The sequence below is a fragment of the Equus caballus genome, chromosome 16 (assembly GCF_041296265.1).
Source record: "Equus caballus isolate H_3958 breed thoroughbred chromosome 16, TB-T2T, whole genome shotgun sequence".
Taxonomy (NCBI): Eukaryota; Metazoa; Chordata; class Mammalia; order Perissodactyla; family Equidae; genus Equus; species Equus caballus.
This window is the reverse complement of record NC_091699.1, coordinates 44,724,262-44,746,705: the sequence shown is the minus strand read 5'-3', so window position 1 is coordinate 44,746,705 and position 22,444 is coordinate 44,724,262. Positions and strand designations below refer to the sequence as shown.

General features: G+C 42.3%; 1 protein-coding gene across 4 annotated transcripts in view; it reads left to right on the top strand.

Moving 5' to 3' along the window:
• Positions 1-22,444, top strand: part of CACNA2D3 (calcium voltage-gated channel auxiliary subunit alpha2delta 3) — an 824,202-nt gene that overhangs the window by 381,994 nt on the left and 419,764 nt on the right. For all 4 annotated transcript variants that reach the window (XR_011426865.1, XM_070237387.1, XM_070237386.1 and 1 more), the window contains 3 exons: positions 5,167-5,227; positions 5,321-5,471; positions 16,542-16,616. Coding sequence is in view for 3 of the 4 variants with exons in the window: in XM_070237387.1 (XP_070093488.1) it covers positions 5,167-5,227; positions 5,321-5,471; positions 16,542-16,616 (287 nt within the window). In the remaining variant the exon portion in view is untranslated. The remainder of the gene's footprint in view (positions 1-5,166; positions 5,228-5,320; positions 5,472-16,541; positions 16,617-22,444) is intronic.

Sequence of the window (22,444 nt, the reverse complement as noted above, 5' to 3'; positions counted from 1 at the left end):
CATCGGTGCTGATCCATCCTCCCTGTTCTGACCAATTCTTACCTTTATCCAAAATGAAATGGCTAGCTGACATTCCTCTGGAGCTAACTGTCCTTAACTATAAAGAGAAAACTGTCTATATGTCAAAGACAGACTAATATCTAATCAAACATAAGACACCAATTAAATTTATTCATGATGGTAAGAAGCTCGGTTCCTTCCCCAGCATCAAACACTCACCATTTCAGAACCTCATCTCTGGGAGCTTGTTCCAGTAGGAGTCATGATGATCACAAAAAGAATTGACTGACATCCTTCTGCCACAATTTCTATGCCATAGGAAGGTGAAAGCTGGTTCACTGTACAGCCGTGAGGAGGGAGACAGATGGCTAAGTAAAGAGCACTCTGCAAGTTTGGACTCATACAAGCCGTAGAATAGTCATCCATCAAGTGTAGGTTCTGTGCACAGCATTACTCTGTGTTTATTCTCTTGCCCATCTTCCTCACCAGGCTCAGGTTTAGCTATATTACGGTAAAGTATGGCTGATATTGGAGTTTTCTTCCTTGGCCAGCTCAACAGGACCACCCCAATAAAAATGATCATGGAAAACCATAGTTTGTAATTTTCATAGCAACTCTCTTGTTACATACTCATTTGTCATGGTGAATGATTTCTCAAGAGGTTGCTAAGGGAGATGGCCTTTGGTTGAATGAAGGAGCTTTTGTCTGGATGAATGCATAGCCAATGTCTCAGAAGACAATTTAAAGCCAAATTTGATGACAACTCAACTCACATTAGAAACTAGCATTTCATTATAAACCAGCTATTTTAGATCTAAAGTTATGTTGGAAGGTATTTATTTAAACTTTAGATTATGCGCCAAGTGAAAAATATTTTTTGAGAAAGGAATTGGGCAGAACTTATCTAGTTAGGGATAAACCAACATCTGGTACTTCTTGATTTTCCTCCTTTTCTTTTTACATGTTTCTAGACTTTTTGCTCTCTAATAGGGAAGAGAAATCCCATGTCCAATGGATAATTAGTGTCTTTTCAGGTGGTGCGTTGTAGAGATGGCTTGGATGCCATTGGCAGTGCCAGGGAAGTTGTATGAAAAAGACTAGGCACCAAATGGAGAAGAGAAGCAGTGGGCTAAGATACTTTTTTGTTGAGGTGGATATTTTGAAAAGGGAGATTGGAGCCAAGCAGAAATAAATACAGAGGGCAAAAAGATATTTGGATTTTTATTGTGCTATTTGTTATAGTCCTTCATAGTTCTATTAAACAGTCTTAAACCTCTTTGCCCCATGGAATTATGTTGGCAGCATGTGCATTGACTTTCAGACAGTGTTCTCTTAGGCTCTGCTCTATTGACCCTACTATTCATTTTTGTGTACTAAAGGAGAACATGAAGTCATATGTTGTCTTAGATGAAATTAATTTTTTTCCAGTATTAGTTTGTAGTGCCTTTGGGAGAGAAACCATGGGAAACAGAAACATTGCACAATATTTTAAATTCAATCAGATTTGAACATTTGAATTTGCAGTAGAGATTTTGACATTATTTTCAGTTTCACCTAGTGATATGCTGACTCTTCTAGAGACTGTCCCCTGAAAGCTGAGGAAGGCAGGCTAGCAATCACTGATGCTGGTAATGAAGCCTAGAGTGCCTCAGAGAGAAGGCTGAATGGCAGCTAAGTCTGCTGTGAACTGCATCATTCCTCTTGTCTTGAGATTCACGCCCCAGCCAGCCTGGGGGACAACAAGGCATATTGGCACTTCCAGAAATTATATGGCTCATGGGGGTGTTTCTTGGTTAAGTGACAGTTCCCTGGATCTCAAAGACTTAAGATAAGCCAACTATGACTTCTCTGGGATTTGAAGTTATTTAAAGAGGTTCAAAGTATCTGTGTGTACCAAAATTATATAATAAAAAGTTTATTTATCCTAGGAGAGATAGCACCATCTGGGACAGAGTTTCCTGAAGTTAGTCTCCTAAGACGTTTTGTTATGAGATTCTTAGGGGAGGAAGGGCTCAGTGGTCAAATTAGTTTGGTAAATGTGCCTCTGCTGTCCCCATCACAGAGATTCAGGATGCTCTTAAGCAGCTTAAAGGCCCTCAGAGGTTCCTCCCATGGCACAGAAACCAGTTTTACTTTCATCCACTCACTCATGGTAACATCCCATAGAACTTCTCGTGGGACACCCTCATGGAACTGCCTGTGCAAGGAAGAGAATAATGGCATGGGATTTGGGAGATCAAGTCCTAGTCCTAATTGGAAATCTCAGGAAAACTCTGTTGAACTCTAAGAACCTTGGAATCCTTGCTGTGAAATGAAGATTTGGACCTAAACGTCAGATTTGAGCAAGATGATCTGACCCCCCCCTCCCCAAGGCCCATTGAGCCCTGACTTCGAGTCAAGATGTGACTTTTATCGTTACATCCAGTGCAGCTGTGTCTAGAACTGCCCAAGGTACTGTCTTCAGCCCCACTCAGTGCACCTCACGTCTTAACCAGGAAGAGCTTGGGCCTCAGAGTTCCTGCTGCCACCCAGGCTCCTTTCCTCTAGCATACACATTCCCTATGCACAGCCACGTCAGCATTCCTTCCGTTCCTTGAACTTGACATGCTCTTCTCAGCCTCAGAACCTTTGCGAATGTTGTTCTCTCTGCCTGAGGTATTCTTCACCCTGTGGCCACCCTTGACTTTTGTTTGATAAGTGCTACCCATATGTAGTGGATTGAATAGTGTACCCCCAAAATTCATATCCACCTGGAACCTCAGAATGTGACCTTACTTGGAAATAGGGCCTTTGCAGACGTAATTAAGTTGGGATGAGATCATATTGGATTAGGATGGGCCCCAAATCCAATATGACAGGTGTCTTTTTAAGAGGAGAGGACACACAGACACGGAGGGAAGACAGCTCCGTGATGGTGGAGGAAGAGACTGGAGTGATACAGCTACAAATCAAGGAACACCAAGGATCGCTGGAAGCTAAGAAAAGGCAAGGAAATAGAACATTTAGAGGGAGCATGGTCCTGCAGACACCTTGATTTTGGACTTCTATCCTCCAGAGCCTTGAGAGAATACATTTCTTTTAAGCCACCCAATTTGTAGGACTTTGTTACATCAGCCCTGGAAAACTAATATACCATCGCTCAGCTCTCAGCTTAAAGAAGATGCTTCCTTCACCTTAGGGATTAGAATCGCCTTTTATATACTAACATAGCCTCAGGCACTTCTACTTCAAGAATCTCTGGTGCTTGTCATTTCTTATCTAATGTCAGCTTTCCTAGATGTGAGGCTTCATGAGGCCAGGCAGGAGCCAGACTCATCTTTCTCAGTCTCTATTGGATGTCTGCCAACTGGCAGAGTGCTCCAAGTTTGATGAAAATTGTGATTGGCAGGCAAAAGGCTCTGGGGTCATCCCATTCGATCTACTTTCCCTCTGGAAGTGTACCCTTTACAGGGTTTCCCAACAGACTATTTCATATTGACTTTTCAAAAAGCACCAAGTTTCAGCAGTCCCTGAGAGGAGTTATAAGCCCGTTTGCAAAGAAATGATCTCAATCCAAAAGTAGAGCATCTAGTGTAATTAATTCCTTCCCCCCAAGCCCTGGCCTAAATGCTGGGGCAGGAAAGGAGAACTGCACATTTTCTCCTCCCAGTGGAGCACACAGTGACGGGAAGGAAGGACCGCAGAGTCAGGGAGGGGATGCAGGATGATCAGATGTGGCCCTGGTCTAGGAACACTCCCGGGAATTCAATTCAGGAAACATCCACTGAACGTCTACCACGGGTGAACATATTTAAAAAATTATCTTTATATTGGACTCAAATCAATTCTTCGTGAAATTACAAATTGGAATGTTACCTAGCCTCGTCATGGATCTAATTTCACTATGTGTCAGGACTGTGCCATCCTGGTTGTACTTGGCTTTCTACAAAGCAGAATGTCAGAAGTTTTTAAAATAAATTGCATTCTTGTCCCTTAGTGTACAATATCATGTCAGTTTTCTTTTATCTTCATTACCTAGTGACCTTCAATTGGCAGTGGCTTCTCATACTTCCGTTTTCTGATTTGTTACAGGGAACTCTTCAAATTAGGCACATGTGCAGGTGGGAAATGTAGATATAAGGAGCATAGAGCAAAATGGCTCTTTGGGTTAAAAACTGCCATCTCACGGCGATCTGTGTAATAATTTGGGGATGGCATCTTAAGCACATGCCTGTCATTAGCCAGTGTGGTCCTGAAAGCTGGCCATCATTAATTGGAAAGGAGAATCTCAATGTTACAATCGGAGTCAAGACTTTCTCCTGTGAAAATAATTTTCTGTTTTTATTTTCTTAATGCCAAAGTCTGTGTTTCAAATCCTCCATTCCTGAGCAGCACTGATGGTTGAAAATAATGACTTCTGTCTTATTTTTAGGCAGCACACACATTTCTTTTTAAATGAAATTTTATTCTTAAAAACTAAGTTGTAAATAAAGAATGCCAACTTAGGACATATCCTGAACAGTTTGCAAACCATGAGGCTAAGGATGTTGGATCCCATTTTACACATGGGGAAAACTCCCGAGGCTTCAAAGCCTGAAATTCAAATTTTATTATGCTGCATAATTAGGCCCATTTTACTTCATTTCAGTGTGGAAGCCCAGGCCAAAATTCCTGATTTTAAAAGCAGCAGTGAGAAGAGAACAGACCTGTGTATTTTCTGAGATGGAAATGTATGACATACTTTCTACCCCCCATGCTATAGACATTATCTTAGCTGGGTCCAGGGACAGGGCCTGACTCTGCCCAGAGATCTATTAATGATGCCACCAGGTCCAAGAACTTTCTGCACAGGGAGAAGTGACCTTGGCTCACTTTATCATTAACTAAAGGAAGGAGCTAAGCAAAGGAGTCATGTCCTTTCTTGATGGACAGCACGTTACTAAAGGTGTCACCACTCTCCAGCTGGTCCTGGAACAACTGGGTAGGGCCGCGTTTGCTGTAGTGTTAGAGTGCCTTCCTAAAGCGCCCTCCCAGAGTCGGTGATGGAGTGCGTGATGAGCTCCCGGGTTGGTCTTTGCATGTGATTTTTCACCCTGTCCATTCAATCAGCAAAGCAGAGCAGCCTTGAAATGCTATGAATAAATATTTGAAGTTTCTGGGTTTCTTATAACTCCATTTTTCTTCTAGGGATTAAATGGGAACCAGATGAGAATGGAGTCATTGCCTTTGACTGCAGGAACCGAAAATGGTAGGAAATGGTCAAACCTCTTAGTTATTTTTTAAAGAGGAAACTTGCAGAGAGGGTCAGAATTCATTTTTACTTAATTTTCCCCTGACCTAGGTACATCCAGGCAGCAACTTCTCCGAAAGACGTGGTCATTTTAGTTGACGTCAGTGGCAGCATGAAAGGGCTCCGTCTGACGATTGCAAAGCAAACGGTCTCATCTATTTTGGATACGCTGGGGGATGACGACTTCTTCAACATAATTGCTGTGAGTGCAGCTATTTTGTGCTTTCTTTGCCCTTTGGGTTCATTTGATCTTTTAGCAGCAACTGGTTAGCATTCCTGTTGCTTTTGTATATACAGCATTAGATGTCCCAGGATGAGGACCTGTTAGTCCCCTGTGAGTTTACTGAATCATGACATTGGAGGGGCTTTTTGGAGATGGGGAATGTACTTGAGCACAGCTCCTTTCCTATCCTAGCAGGCAGGCACTGACACCTGGAAGAGTGGCACCAGATTTGGTTTTCGTGGGGAGCCAACATTTTCAGAACCTTGGAGAATTTGACCTAGTGAGGTTTTCTTTAAACTGCTAGAATTTCTCATGTGGAAATTAACTGTAAGCTACATTAGTCTGATGATAATGATAATAATAATAATCATGATGATAAAACAACTAGTAGTTTAAGGCTTACAGAACACTTTATCTCAGCTTCAGAAACTAAAGTGGCATGTATTAAGTGCCTACTACATGCTGTTTGCTTATTCCAAATATTTGCATTATCTTCGTTCCTCACAGCAACTCTAGGTGGTAGAGGGTGGTGTTGGCATTTTCTCAAATGAAGCTGCTGAGATTGAGAGAGTGTCAGTAACTCGCTCGAGGTTGCAGAGCTGGGAAGTGGGAGATCCAGGAACCAAGCCTGGGCCATAACATGCTCTAGAAAGAGCACTGATATAGGGTTCCATCTCCAGTTTTTTTCCTCTTCTCCCCACATCTATGGTATGATTCTCATCACGTCTCTTAGGTCCCTCCCACTCTTTTCCCAAAGATTATAGCCACGGTGAGCCCAGTTCTTTCCTTTGAGGACTTAACCAGGTGCTCACGTGTGGTGGTCACCTGTGCTTCGCCGCACCCCCTCTGTCTGGGACCTGGAGGGGCTGCAGCAGGCAGGGGAGGCAGCATGGTATGGGGAACAGAGTTTGGGCTTTGGAGTTGGGTCTTAGTTTTGAATCTTAGCCCTGCTGCATACAGCTGTGTGTCTTGGGGCAAACCACTTGAGTCTGAGCATCAGCCTGTCAGCCATGAAGTGGGTGGTAATCGTGTCACCGCAGGATTGCTGCCAGCTTACCTGAGCTGGTGCACAGGAGGCCTTGAGGCCGTGGTAGGATACGAAAGAATGGGTGCTGTCTGAAGAGCGGTGAGGAGGTGCTCAGGAATGCTGTTGCTGTGGTCTGCATGGCTTCCCAGGCCCCTGAGCAGAGTGTGTCATCACAAGACCTGGTGTCCGGGCAGCCTTCGGCAAGGGCACCACACCCACTTTTATTTGCTAGGCAGAGGGCACGCGAGTTTAAATGATGTTGGGCTACAGATGGGATTGCTTGAATGAGTGTCCTGCCTGCATACTTCTGATGAGACTCTGAGCAAAAGGACACAACCACAGGGCACCGTGATTTATAGCTTCAGATTTTAAAAAGCCGTAAAGAAGAAAGGGGAAAGAAAGAGAATAATAAATTCCATGGGAGCAGGGGTTAGTCTTATTCATTCATTGAACTATCCCCAGTGCCTAGGACAGTGCCTGGCAAATAGTAGGAGTTTAAATATTTGTTCAATGAGTGATACCAGCAGCTGCCTTCCACTGCGCATCCACTGTGTGCAATCCCCTGCTAAGTGTCCAACGTGGATTGTCTCATTGGATCTTCAGCCCAGCCCTGTGCCAAGTGGCATGGAGAAAGAGGCACCAAGAGGTGGAAGCTACTGGCTTGAGGTCACACAGCCAGAAAAAGTGGTACAGGGAGGACTTACCTCATCCTGCTTCCTGAGCAGAAGGGAAGAGAATGGAGTTGAGCCAGTCAACCACCTCACTGTGAGACTGTGTGGCCCCGGGGCCCAGTGCTTTCGAGGGAGACTTTCAGATACTTAGAACTTGGGGTTTCCAAATCAAAAAAAGTTACTCTAGTTAGCAGTCTCTTTGTGAATATGCAAATATAGCCTGATCCCCACACATCCTGAAGCATTTACAGATAAGAAGCAGCTAATTTGGGACTATCTTTCTTATTAATCTTTAATTACTCATTACAGAAGTATCATAATTTTGCATAATAAGAAGAGCTAACTAATTACATCATGAATCCTTTATCAGTCAGGATTTATTGTTCTGTTAACAAAACCAATCGATTGAAATAATCTCTGTAAGTTCATTAAGATGTACAAGCAGTGTCAACTCAATAATGAAGAGAGGGTGATTAAGATAATTAAAAGTAGACATGCCAGTTGTTACCGGACAGTTAAGGAAAAAAATTTTTTTTTTACCCAAAATTGTCCCTTTATGTAAAGAAACCCATCAGACGTCTCATTAATCCTCACTGTACATCTGTTTGTTAGTTTTCAACATAAATGATCAGCTTCAAGCCTATTTACGTAATTATTTCGACAACTAGACAGACACTCTGAACTTTGTTATTCGAAGCCTCTAAAGTAAAATTATGAACTCTGTTCTAATGGGTAAGGGAATGGATCAAATATGTTAGTGAATTTATATTAAAAGCCTGAGGTGAGGGGATAAAAAGAACCACTAATTAACAGCAACTTTTACACATTGTTTTTAATATAGGCAATATAGGTAAAAATTTTAAACAATTCAGAAATGTTCCCATTCCCTTTCTGTTAGGTACGTATTCTTCCAAATATTTTAACGTATGTGAACACATGTAATTTTTCCACAAAAATAGAATCTTATTTTATAGAATATTCAGCAACTTGCCTCTATACTCATATTGTAATCACGTGTGTTTGAGTAGCAGGGCATTCCATCACCTATAGTTGACGTACATTTTGTAACCAGTACCCCTTTGCTGCACGTTATGCTGTTCAACTGATCTTTTTTCTATCCAAGAGAGCTGCAGTGCATGGACTTGTGCATGAATTTGTGCAGGGCTGCGTGTGCCTCTGTTGAATAATTCGAGAAGTGAAATTGCTGCACCAAAGGCTATGCACGTAGTTAGGTGTTATCAGAAAGTCCACTCAGTAGGATATGATGTTTCCACACTTAAAAACTGTTTTGGCTCCATCTGCCATAACAACATACCATAGACTGGGTGGCTTAACCAACAGAAATTTATTTTCTCACAGTTCTAGAGGATGGAAGGTCCAAGATCAAGGCCTGGCATGGTTTGGTCTCTGGTGAAGACTCCCTTCCGGGCTTGCACTCAGCCACCTTGTCGCTGTGTGCTCACATGGCCTTTTCTCCATCGGATGAGCCCGTGGATGGCCCATGATGGAGAGGGAGCCGGAGCAAGCTCTCTCAGGTCTCCTCTTATAAGGGCACAATCCCATCTTGAGGGCCTCACCCTCATGACTTCATCTAACCCTAATTACCTCCCAAAGGCCCCACCTCCAAACATTGTCGCCTTGGGGGTTAGCGCCTCAACATATGAATTTAGGGGGACACAAACATTCAGTCCATAGCACCAACACTTTGAAGGTCCTACATAGGAGATTCATAACTGGTAGATCTTCATTTGCATCCCCTCGGGTTGTCTCTCCCATCCCAAAATGTGTTCACCAAGGTTGCCTTGCTGAACTGTGGTGGTGTTTTTTCTCCATCACCTTCTCCTGTTTCTACCCTGGCAAAATTGCTCTAATAATGTGGTGTGGATTTTTGCTCAATCTGTTTAGAATGGTCACTTGCCTCCGTCTAGAGGGGGACGCCACTGCAGGCTCTTGTGAGTGGGATGGGCTGTTTGAACCGCCATCCGGAATGCCCTGCAAATCTGTTTGAGTGCATTGTTCTTGTCGGCTGGACTCCATTTACGGAGAAGACATTATCATTTCACCCCTCATTACACCGTCAGCCTTCTCTGGCTTGCCATGTTGATGTTTGAGGAGACATTTCACTGTTTTAGAGACAAAGTAAAGAATGCTATCTTTATTTTCAGTGTCGGAAGCCCTCGTGCATTGTAGGTTTTTGTTTGTACAAATCTAATTCATCTTTGCCATTTGATTTTCAGTGCCATGATGGGGAGCGGAGCGGGAAGATTTAAGTAATGGGAACAGCTTTCCTTGCTCATTCCAGTCAGTTTTGCATGTTCGTATTAAGTTCATTGGGAAGTCCATCTTATATGTTGTACTGAAAAGCTTCTAATCTAGGTCTTTCCAGAGAATAAACATGAAAAGATAATGTTAAAAGGTGTTTTAGCTTTCATGGACAGGGAATCGCAAAACCTATCTAAGACTGATGAACTAGATGATTGAATTATAAAAGAATAGTTGAAATATGAGAGTGATTTTATGCAAAGTTAAAATTTAAGGTCAAACCATTGGTGCATGCAGAGAGATGTCTCTGACAAGAGAAGAGCCATATTTTTCTGATTCACTCTGAAGTCTAACTCCAAGCCATGCATTAAATTAACAATATTATCATAAAAATGAGGGTGCTAATTCTGTCCGACGCTGAAATTTGAAAAATGATTTTACAGAACCCTAAGCCATGCATTAAATGAACACAGTATTAACTGGGCTGATATTGTTAAATCGATTTAAATGCCTCCTGCAGCCCGTGTTTGTGCAGAGTTGAATAGAGAAGAGCATCATTGGTTAGTTCAACCCAGAACTTTCTGGTGCCCTGGTTTTAATTTGCAGAATTTTCTTTAGAACCGTTTCTCCAGTGCGTTGCCTGCTGTGGATTTGCTTTGTAAAGTAATCGATTCCGTATTAAAAGTATGAGAATGGTATTTTCTTTCAGTGCTCATTTGTTCTGTACTACTAATTACGTCCAGCTATGTTTCCAATTACACAAGAAGTTTTTGTAATGCAAAGGATCTCTGGGATGCCTTGTGTTGGTGAAAATATTGTGGGTTCATCTGCTTCATTACATAATCCCTACACATTTTTATTTTAAAGGTTATTTAATCAAAAGTACACCAATAAAACCATAAAAATATTTAATGGAGTTCCAGCAATTCCACATCAGTTTCTTGCATTGTATGAGCATGCCAGCATTTTAATTTTATAGGATTTTTGTGGAACTTAGGATTCTCTAAAACGTCCCACTTACTTCCTTTACTTTTTGTTTATCTGCTTTTTGAAGGGGTTAGAGATTCTCATCTTTTTATTTTCACTTTTTTGTCTCTGTGTCAACTTTTTTTCTAGACTTTTCCATCAGTCGTCTTTTCTATAATTTTGCCTTTTCATTGCTTTGTTCTGATTATTAATTCCTTCAACAAAAACTGCTGAGTGCTAAGAGTTAAGTACTGGGGCTGCCTTTTTAAATAAGGAAGACAGGTTGTCTTCCCTCCAGGTTTTGTGTATGTGAGTGTTGGGTGTGGGGACAGCCAGCAAGCAGATGCTCACAGTCAAGTGTGGACAGTCCAATCTTTGAGGACACCCTGGGAGAGCGTAGAGCTGGGGCATGCAACCAGCTGGAGGCTCAGGGATGGCTTCTTGGAAGAGGTGATGGCTAAGCGAACACTTTAAGATAGGAAGGCATTAGCCAGGTATATGCAATGACATAGGGCAGGAGGAAGGAGAATGAATAATTGAGGAGAAACATGCTATTTGCAGGTTGTAGTAACTCCTCTGCCACCCCCACGAAGGACAGGGCTGGGTTGATTGACCAAAAGGAGTTCAGCGTTGGAACACATTGGAGTAGGGGTGAATGTGGGAGGCAGAGTGGGTAGATGGGGGTGATGGTGAAAAGAATGAGACTGGATTGAGAGGGTCAGGCCAGATCAAGCAAATCTGGTCAGCCACATAGAGGAATTGGGACTTGATCTGGAGACAATGAAGGACATGGAAGGAGTCTCAGCTGTAGGTGACATGTTGTCATGTTCATAAGTCCCTTCCTTCTTAGTTAGGTCTTCCCTCATTCTCTTTTTTTAGGCAACTGTTGTTCTTCTCTTAGGCCTGAAAGCCGCATTGTTTTCGTCAATCAAGTCCAGCTTCCAACATTAAGCAGGGTTCAGAGTCCTCAACGTCACTCAGAACCCAAAGTCAGCTGTCCTTCGCTCTCCGGTATCTGGGCTGCTATGTACACAAGCCAACACATGGCACTATTCTACACTAATGCCGAAGTTTGCATGGATCTTGGTGGGCGAGTCCAGCCCATTCATGCTTTGTTTTTAGATCCTTCTCCAAAACGTTCCCGTCATTCATTTAATGAAACTTAAAACTTGTCTTTCCTATTTTAGATCCTCATTAAACTTCCCATTGAGGGTTTTGCTGTATTTTTAAAACAGGAGATGTAGGGAATGCTTACAGAGACTGAGCAAAAGGAAGGAAAAGGCAGATGGCCGTGTGTCCCTTGCTGTCGGAGAGTAGAGTTGGGTGGCTGGCACAGAGGAGAGGGAGGGGCAGTTCTCAGGAGAAGAGAGTAGTGGGATGTAGTCTAACAGCCCAAGCCGATTGTGGGTTTCTCTCAAGCCTGTTTTTGGTTTTGGATGGATCGTTGCAGCATCAGAGATAAGCACTTTGTATCAAGAAAACGAAAAGCAGCCATTATCTTCAGATGTAATGAGCATATTCTTTTACTAATAAGAGTAAGAAAAAGGGTTCACGATCACTCCTTAGTGGTGATCATGTGCAAGTTTAGGCAGTGTTTTACATCCCTGGTGCACAGCAGGTACTTAGTTAATATTCATGGAGCAAACACAGGAACAAAGGGTTCGTGGCAGATGCCTTCCCAGGAGGGCATTTGGCAGTAAGCTGCCTGCACTGTTTTGGCTCCCAGTCTACTAAAGACAGCCCCGGGTCCCTGGAAGGGTTCAGAGTGTGGCACGGAGTAGGACAATGTGTGGCCATGCACCGTGGTGGTTTCTATCTTGGGTATTTAGATAGTCACATGTTCCTATTGATGTAGCACTTTCTCTCCAACAAACGCAGAATCTCTGCTTTCTGGAGGAGGTCAGGGGCACGTGGGCCCCATTCCCAAGAGTGGGTCATTACCATGGACCCCCATCCCCCTCCTCCTTAGCAAGTACCAGCTCAGGGTGGAGGGTACACCTGTCAGTCTTTCTATGTAGCACACATCACACTTACGTATATTTTCTTTGTTTCTTGTGCATGTGCACCCAGACACGTTCTTTCTCTTTCTACATGCCGGGTTCTATGTTGACTCTTTGCTGAATTGTCTCATTTCATCTTCACAGTAAGTTCATGAGAGAGATGCGGTTCCAATCCCCATTTCCCCAACACAAACACTGAGGCTCAGAGAGCTGAGATGCCATGGCTAAGGTCACCCAGCTAGTGTGTGGCAGAGCCAGGATTTGAACCCAACCTGTCCGCCTCAGTTGCTTTTAGCTCTACTGCTCTACCCTTGTGTGAATCAGAAGGAGACAGCCAACCAGGAAGGAGAAGGGGCGAAGGAGCCAGACAGTGTCTGAGACCCTGTGTGTATGTGGCCATTTCTAAGCTCTTTAAGGTGTGAAAGTTCTCTGTACATCTCCTCACCATGTGGTTGGTGGGCTACCTGGGCCCTCTCCTTTCCTGCTAAAAGACTCTTCCCATTTCCCAGAAATTTTCAGGAAGGACTTACCACTTTGGGGAAAAGAGAGTGATTGAGTGCCTCTCTAGGGTTCAGTCCTGGTAGGAGGAGGGAGCAAAAGCAAATGGCAGAAGAAAATTCCGTCTGGCTGGTGATAATGTGCATTGTATCCTTTTCTTCCTTAGATTATTAATATCTTCTTGCTTAAGTTGGGATGAAGGAGAGCGATTTATAAAGCCATATCTATCTATGTGGCCGAGGTGACCACATCTTCAGTTGTAAATTGATATGGCCATCCTACATCATTGTTTCACAAAGTAGAAATCTAGGGAACATCCATAAAAGTGCAAAAAACTGAATAGTTTCCAAATGGAGAGCTGCTGGGAGCCTGGAAGCGGTTCCACATGCAGGGCGCCCTTGGTGTCCCCTTTGGGAGGAGCCCTGGGTAGCGTGGTGAGCATGGACAGCCAATGGGCCTCCTTGGCACCGCTGCCTGGTGTGTACCGTTCTCTCACGCAGACCTCTGAGCCCAGCTCCCTTTGGTGATACAGACCAGATTGCTCAGCATAGCTTTATCCTGATGCAGTCAAGGGAAATTAGTCAACTGCAAGCTTGGATGATGCCACTAACAAGCTGGCGGGGGTTCAGAAGAACAGATTCCTCCACTGTGGCCACAGCTCACACAGCAACGGCGAGCATGGTTTTGATTACTGCACATGTTCCTCCCTGATGAGGGCAAGAACTTCTTGGTCTTCTTTGCTTTTAAGCCCCCTCTGCAACATGCCTCCCCGCCACGCCCCAACATGTACAGGCCTTTGCATTAGCAAAGCAGTTTTAGGTATGTTACCTCTTCGGCTCCTCACAGGGTGGGGCCTCGGAAAAGTAAACAGAAGCTGAATTAGCACCTTCTTATGCATGAGAATCTGGGATCAGAGGGGTTTGGTGACTTCCCCAAGGCCACACAGTAAGCGCATGGCAGAGGAAGGACTTGGACTGAAGTCCTGGGACTCCCAGCTCAGACTATACAAATCCAGGGATCAACTTTGAGAGTGTGTATTAGGCAGAATATAGGTGAAGTTTTAAAATTTACCTGGAAAATGGAGAGTTAAGAGGAAGAAGAACTGAAATTAGAACCTCGTTTAGGAAAGTTTTGGGCTGTAAGTTACTGAACAACTGAATGAAGGTTGCTTCAGCATATGGGCATCTGAGAATCTTAGGGAAGAAGCCTGGTGGAGGGCAGCTGCAGTTGTGGTACAGTGGTTCAGCAGTGTCATCATGCACACATACGGGCTCACACACTGACTCCATCTTCCTGCTCTGTCTTCCTTGAGTTTTGCTTTCCATTCTTAATCTTTTCACCTCATGGTTGCAAAATGGCTGCTGCAACTCCACAGTGGCATCCCAAGTGGGAAGGAAGGCAGTGGGTATAGAGGAGTTTTCCTTTAATGGCAAGAAAAAAGTTTTATCAAAACTGCCTCGAAAACTTCCCCTTCTGTTTCATTGGCTGGGAATGGGTCTAAGCCTAATGGGAATCAGGCCTAAGCGATGGCCGTATTGTCAGCCTGAAGCAAATTAGTCAACACAGGACGTGGAGGAGGAGGGAATGGCTGGTTTTTTGGCAGCTTCCAGTGTCAGTCCAATATGGACTGAGAACTTTGGGGTAGCTCCTCTTCAGGTTGGACTGTGCAATTGCTTCCTGGATCCTGAGATAACGTTCCATTTGTTGACTAAAAGTCACACTCCAATTTGTCAGTGACTAATTTCAGAATTGCATAAAAGTATTTGTTCTCTATGCCTCATCAGAGGAGATCTAAGCTCTAAGACCACTGTGGTATAATTTTTCAAATGCTTTTGTATGACTAAGAACAGAGATGAAAGAGGGAGTAAAAGACTGATGGGAAACACAGAGGGTTGGGGACCAGAGAGGAGAAGTTGGGGGCTTTGAGGTCCTGCGGTCAGTGGCTGTGAGGTCAGATTACCTGGGTTTGAATCTGGACCCCACCCCTCATGTAATCCCTGGTGACTCTGAGCAAGTTGATCATCCTTGCTGTGCCTCAGTTTCCCCATCTGTAAAGGAGGAGTGATCAGTACTTTCCACATGAGGTTGAGAAGTCTAGCCTGTGGCTAGATGAAGTAAGTGCTCACTGATGGTTAATTGCTGATATTGGTATTGCCACGCCGACTCCTTGCCTGGTGAGCATCTCAGCATGTGAAACCTGGGGTATCTCACTCTCTGTTGCCGCAGCTGAAGGTCGGGGTCGTCTCCAGTCTGTCCCTGCAGAGTGTCTGGAGCAGTTGTCCCAAGCTCATCTCTTTATTTCACTCACTTCCCTGCTCACAGCCCTCCAGGGGCCTCACTACCCACAGACTTAAAGTCCAAACTCCTTAGCCAGACTTTCCTCAGGAACTGGGCCTATGAGAGATGGTTCTGTTTCCTTCCCTCTGGAGTCCTGGGCTGGGCCTTTTGTCACCAAAGTAGAAATGCTATAATACTCTCATTGAACAAATGGTTCTTGGGACCTACTGTGGACCCAGCCCTTGTCACAGGGAATACACTGAGAAACCAGACTTGGACCCTAACGATGTGGCCCCACCTTGTGGCAAGGGATCCAGGTACCAAGTAATTAGAATTAGGGATATACAGGAGAGAGGCCTCACCTACACCAGAGGCTGCTTCCCAGGGGAGGCAGGGATGAGCTGACCCAGAGGGTGAACAAGAGTTAGGCAGGAGATGCCAGAGTGAGGGCTCCAGGCAGAGGACCCCATAGTGGGAGGCCTAAAGGAAAAGATGGGACCTGTTAGAGGGCAGGAAGGGAATTAGGGCAAGCTGATGCTAAGTTTATGGGGAGGATTAATGAGTGAAGATGCTAGAACATGGCCAAGTGTCCAGAGCCCTGCCAAGCCCTGGAAGGTTCATCTGCAGAGCAATGGGAAGCTGTGAACTGGGTCGACAAGAGGCAGCATGATCAGATTTGTGTTTTAGAAGGACCAGCCTAGCTATACTGCAGAGAATTGTGCTTGATGAGAGAAATGAAGATCAGAACACTCAAATTTCCACTTCCTAGTTGTGAGCTTTGGACAAAAACAAAGCGTCATGTTCTGGGTATTCTGGGATCAAAAATGATGAGAAGGCCAATGTTGGGAAGGTCTTGTCACTGTGTGTGAGCAGTGCTCTGACCACAGAGCGACTTCTCCGTCCCTTCATTCTGTCCTCACTCACCTGTGACCTACACATGGGCTCCTTGGCTCCACAAAGCCAAAGACGGGACCTGGAGCTGTATCCACCCACCTCTGGTATGCTCCTCATATCCCACCTGGACCACGCACTGTCAGCTATGCCCATGGAGCCCCAGAGATGGAGCCACCCTTGAAGGATTATCAGTTAGCTGTGTATATGCAGAAGACTGCCATACACCAACACATGCTCTACAAGTTTCTCCTTCAAACAAGAAGAGAGTAAAGTCTGTCTTTGGCACTTAATCACACTTTTCTATAGGGGCACCAGTTGAGAAAGTCACCTTATATGAACTGAGCTTGTGATTGCGCTGCTTTTTTGTTTGTGTGTGTGTATCCTTCAATTATTAAGTAGTACCCTTCAAATGCTTAATTAAGTGTTTCCTCTTGGCTATTTCTTCCCTTTGCAGTATAACGAGGAGCTTCACTATGTGGAACCTTGCCTGAATGGAACGTTGGTGCAAGCCGACAGGACAAACAAGGAGGTAGGGCTTGCCGCTGGGCTGGTGCATCAGGGGTCATGGCACACCCCTGTCCTCCTCACAGTGACTGCTTACAATAATTCTGTCCTTATTTTTAGAAACTCATCAAATGTACTGCCCTTTCGTTGAGGGCCTGGGAACCCCAGCTTGTAGAACGTTTATGAAGAGGCACAAATAAAATGATGGCAGTAAAATAATTGCATTGAGTTCAGATGCGCACTAGTTCCAAAACAATTGTGTTGATTTTCTTTTTTCTTGCTCTAAGCACATCCTATGTTGTGCTTGACACCCATGTTGACACCATTGAAAGAAAATGGCTCTTGCTGAGATTTCAAAGAAAATTGAACCCACTTGTTACATCTCTTGTTGTACTCAATATAATTGATTAAATAATTGTTGGGGTAGCTATTGGGTTAACTTGACTCCTGGGTTAGAAGGTAAGCTTTACAAGGATGGGGATAATGCCTGCTCTCTGCTGCATCCTCAATGCTCCAAGCATTACCTGCTCCATAAATACTGTAGAACAAAAGGAAGATATGTTAAAGGAGCATCCTAGGAAATGGGATAGAAGTTTCCCTTCCAGTTGGAGCATTTTGGGAAAATCGTCAGGATAGATTCCTATAAAATAAATCCTGTTTCCCTTTGACCACTTTTAAATTTGCCAGTACAACCACCACAGCTACCACCATAGCACCCCTTCAGGGCCAGGTGACAACTTCAGTTGAAACTATATCTCTGGCTGCAACAATGTCATACCTCCTGGGACTCATAGCGGCCATTACTCACGATGTTTTGTTGTACTTGCCATGTGAGTACAGTAAAATAACGCTCCTCTCCTGGAGAGCAGACCCCCATGCAGTGGCTGAGGACAGTGGCCAAGGTAGGCCTCTGTGAGGCGCTGTGCATGTGCTGCAGAGAAGCTCCTGACCCTGGTGGGCAGGGAGTGGCCTTGGGGCTATCTTAGATGCAGGTAGTAGAAGCATTCGGTTTGGGCATCTCTGAGGGAGTGAACAACAGAGGATAGGGAGAAATTCATTACAAGTGGAACAGAGTGAGAAGAAAAAATTATGCCAGAGTTAATATCCAAGCTTCAATTTGAGGGGGAAGAAACATCATAACAAGCTGTTTTTAGGAGGGAGAAAGAAGTACATTGTAGTTCAATATCTAGGGAATATTTGTTCATGGTCATTTTCTAGGCTAGGGTAGGAAAAAAATGACTTAAACCTACAGCCAAGTTCTCTAGGGACTCTCCCTTTGTTTGACCATGGCCTGGGTCTAGATTCCACCGCCTTCTCAATATTGTAGCATTTGAATGTCTGCCAAAGCCTCAAATGGGTGTCCAGTGATGGTGCTTTCAACATTAAATAGAAAAGATGCTTAAAATGATCCAGGCCTTCCTCCAAGTGGCTTTCCAAATGGACAAGGGTGGTGTGATATTTGAAGATATGAGGTCTTATGAATGAAAACAATTTTAGAGAAAGTGGGCTAGGAATTTATCTTCCACCCTACCCACATCGACTTGGCCCTTGTGCTATACCTCAACAGAGAAACTGGTTGCTAAGAAAAAAGATTAAACAGGAACCAGAGTCTTATAATATACAACCCAAAATGCCCAGAATGCAATTAAAAATTCCTTGTCATCCTAAGAACCAGGAAAATCACAACATGAATGAGAAAAGACAATCAACGGAACCCAATATTGACATGAATCAGATGTTGAAATTATCAAATTGCTTCAACAAGCTATTAGGAATTCTCTTGAAACAAATGAAAAAATAGAAAATAGCAAAGAAATAGAGGTTATAAAAAAGAGCCAAATGGAAATTATAGAACTGAAGAATGCAGTCACCAAAACAAAAGGCTCACTAAATCAGCTCAATGGTAGAGTGGAGATGGTACTAGATAGAATCGGTGAACTTCAGGACAGATCAATAGGAATTACCGAGCCTGAAAAACAGAGAGAAAATGGACTGGAAGAAAATGAACAGAGTCTCAGGGACATGTGGGGCAACAAAAGAGCTAGCATTTGTGTAGTATAAGTCCCAGGAGAGTGGGACTGGATAGATATTTGAAGATATATTGGCTGAGAACTTCCCAAAATTAGTGAAAAGCATCAACATACAGATTCAAGAGGCTGAGAAAATTCCAAGTAGGATTAACCCAAGTAAATCCATGACAGGACACATCATAGTTAAATATAATTAGTCAAGAAAAAAAAACTTGATAGCAGCCAGAAAGAAAGGACATATTACTTAAATTACCAACTTGAATGACAGCATATTTCTCATATGAAATCATGGAGACAAGAAGGAAGTGGCATAGCATTTTTCAAGTACTGAAAGAAAAGAATTGTCAACTCAGCACTCTATGTTCAGTGAAAATATCCTTCATGGATGAAAGGGAAATAGACATTCTCAGATGAAGGAAAACTCTGAGAATTTTTTGTGAGAAAACCTACCCTTAAAGAATGATTACAGAAGTTCTCCAAACAGAAAAGAAATTACAGAAAAAGTCTTGAAACTTCAGAAAGGAAAGAAATTGGAATGGGAAATATAGGAGTAAGTATAATAGACTATTCTAATTCTCAGGAGATTCTTAAATCATTTTTGATAGTTGAAACAAAAATTATATCATCATCTGATATGGTGTCCAATGTTTGTTGAGGAAATACTTAAGGCAATTATATTTAAAATGTATGGAGGGTAAAGGGACCTAATTAGAAGTAACATTTCTACATTTCACTGGAAGTGGTAAATGCTGATAACAGTATACTGTGATGAATTACATATTTGTGTTGTAATACCTAGAGCAACCATTAAGAAAACAATAAAAAGAGGAACACGTAAAAAAGTAACTCACGGCGGGCCAGCCTGGTGGCTTAGTGGTTAAGTTTGTGTGCTCTGCTCCTGTGGCCCAGAGTTTGCAGTTTCAAATCCTGGGCACCGACGTAGCACCACTCATCAAGCCATGCTATGGCAGCACCCCACATAAAATAGAAGAAGATTGGCACAGATGTTAGCTCAGGGCCAGTCTTCCTCACACACACAAAAAAAGTAACTTACAGGAATGTGAGAAAAGAGAAACAGAAATGAGAAACAGAGGAAATAACAGGAAAAAGAGATAAATTGGCAAACTTAAGCCCTAACATAGCACTAATTATCTTTAACATAAATGTTCTAAGCACACCAATTAAAAGATAGAGATTGGCCAAGTAGATTTAAAAATATCTAGCCATATGCTGACTACAAGAAATTCACTTGAAATATAATGAGATAGATTTGTTGAAAGTAAAAGGATGGGAAAAGATATACTATGCAAACATTTAGAAAAAAATAGGAGTGGCTATATTAATATCAGGTAAAGTCGTCTTCAAAGCAAAGAAAATTACTAGAGACAAAGAGGGACAATACATAATGATAAGAGGATCAATCCACCAGGAAGACATAACAATGCTAAGTGTGTTTGCCCAAACTACAGAGCTTCAAAACACGCGAAGGAAAAATTAAAAGAGCTGAGAGCAGAAATAGAAAAACCTACAGTTATAGTTAGGGACTTGTACACTTCACAGTCATGAATTGATAAACTGTTAAACCAAAACTCAGCAAGAGTATAGAACTGAGCAAAACCATCAACTAATAAGATCGAAACAGTATTCATTGATTACTCTACCCAACAACAGCAGAATACACATTCTTTTAAAGCACCCATGGAACATTAACCAAGATAAAACATACCCTGAGACATAATACAAACCTCAACAACTTTAAAAGAGTTGAAATCATACAGAGCACCTTTTCTGATGATAATGGAATCAAACTAGAAATAAACAACATGAAGACAACAGAAAAATCTCTAAACACTTAGAAATTAAACAATACACTACTAAATAATTTATGGATCAAAGAGAAAGTCTTGAAGGAAATTTTAAAAATATAAAACTGAGTGAAATGAAAAGACAGGGTATCAAAATATGTGGAACAAAGCTGTGACAGTATTGAGAAGGAAATGTATAGCATTAAATGCTTACATTAAAAAGAGGAAAGCCTCAAATTAATAGTTTAACTTCCTACCACAAGAAACTAGGAAAAGGAAAGCAAAATAAATCCCAAGCAAACAGAAGGAAGGAAATAATACAAAGCAGAAATCGATTAAATTGAAACAGGAAAACAGTAGAGGAAAAATCAATGACACCAAAAGCTGGTTCTTCAAAAGAAAATCAATAAAACTGATAAACCCTCTAGCAAAGCTGATAAAAATAAAAAAAGACAAGTCACAGATCACCAATATCAGGAATGAAACTGGCAATATTACTACAGAACTGTAGTCATTACAAGGATAATAAGGGAATATTACAAAGAAGAACTGTACACTTGTGCATTTGACAGCATAAGAGAAATGGGCCACATCCTCAAAAACTACAAGCTACCAAAATCCAACTGAGACAAAATAGGTAACCTGAATAGTCCTATAAATATTAAAGAAATCAAAATCATAATTTAAAGTTTCAAAAAGAAATCTCCAATCTCAGAGATGCTTTCACTGGAGAGTTTTACACAACATTTAAAAAAGAATTAATATCAATTTTACAGAATCTCTTCCAGAAAAACAGAAGAGGAGGGAAATCTCTCCAACTCATTTTCTGAGGCTCTAGTTCCCTGATAAACCAAAGACAGCACAGAAAAAGAAAACTACCGACCAATATCCCTCATGAACTTACAGCAGGAATCTCAACAAAATTTTGGCATATCAAATCCAACAATATATCTAAAGAATAACACACCATCACGAAGTAGGCTTTATTGCAGATATGCAAAGCTGGTTTGACATCAATATCAAAACAATCAATGTAATTCACTATATTAACAGGCTAAAGGTGAAAAATCATATGATCATATCAACTTACTCACAATAAGCATTTGATAAAATCCCACACACATTCTTGATTTAAAAAAAACCTCTCAGGAAAATAGGAACAGAGGTAACTTCCTCAAATTGATAAAGACCGTCTGCGAAAACCTATAGCTGACATCAAACTTAGCAGTGGAAGTTTAAAAGCTTTTGCTCTTAAGATCGGGAACAGGTAAGGATGTTCACACTCGCTACTTTTATTCAAAATAGAATTGTAAGTTCCAGCCAGTGCAATAAAGCTAGGAAAAGAAATAAAAGGCATATAGGTCAGAAAGGAAGAAATCAGACTGTCTCTGTTTTCACATGACATGATTATAAGTGTAGAAAATCCCAAAGAATCTACCAAAAAAGCAAAACCCAAAAAAAGTGAGTTCAGCAAAGTCACATATACAAGATCAAAACACAAAAACCAATCACACTTCCATATACTAACAATGAACATATGGCAACAAAAATTTTTTTTAAATGCCATTTACAATCCTCCAAAGAAATAAACTTAATAAACAAGTACAGGCTCTATATGCGGAAAATTACAAAATGCTGATGAGAGAAGGCCTAAATAAATGGAGGCACTTACCGTGTTCATGGAGGGAAGACTCAACATAACAAAGATGTCAGTTCTCTTTGAATTGATCTGTAGGTTTAACGCAATTACTGTCAAGTCCAGCAAGATTTTTGTGTGTGTGTGTGAGGAAGATTGGCCCTGAGCTAACATATTTGCCAATCTTCCTCTTTTTGCTTGAGGAAGATTGTTGCTGAGCTAACATCTGTGCCAGTCTTCTACTATTTTATGTAGGATGCTGCCACAGCGTGCCTTGACCAGCAGTGCTAGGTCTGCACCCAGGATCCGAATCTGCGAACTACCAAAGTGGGACCTGTGGCAACCAAAGTGGAGCATGTGAACTTAACCCTTAAGCCACCAG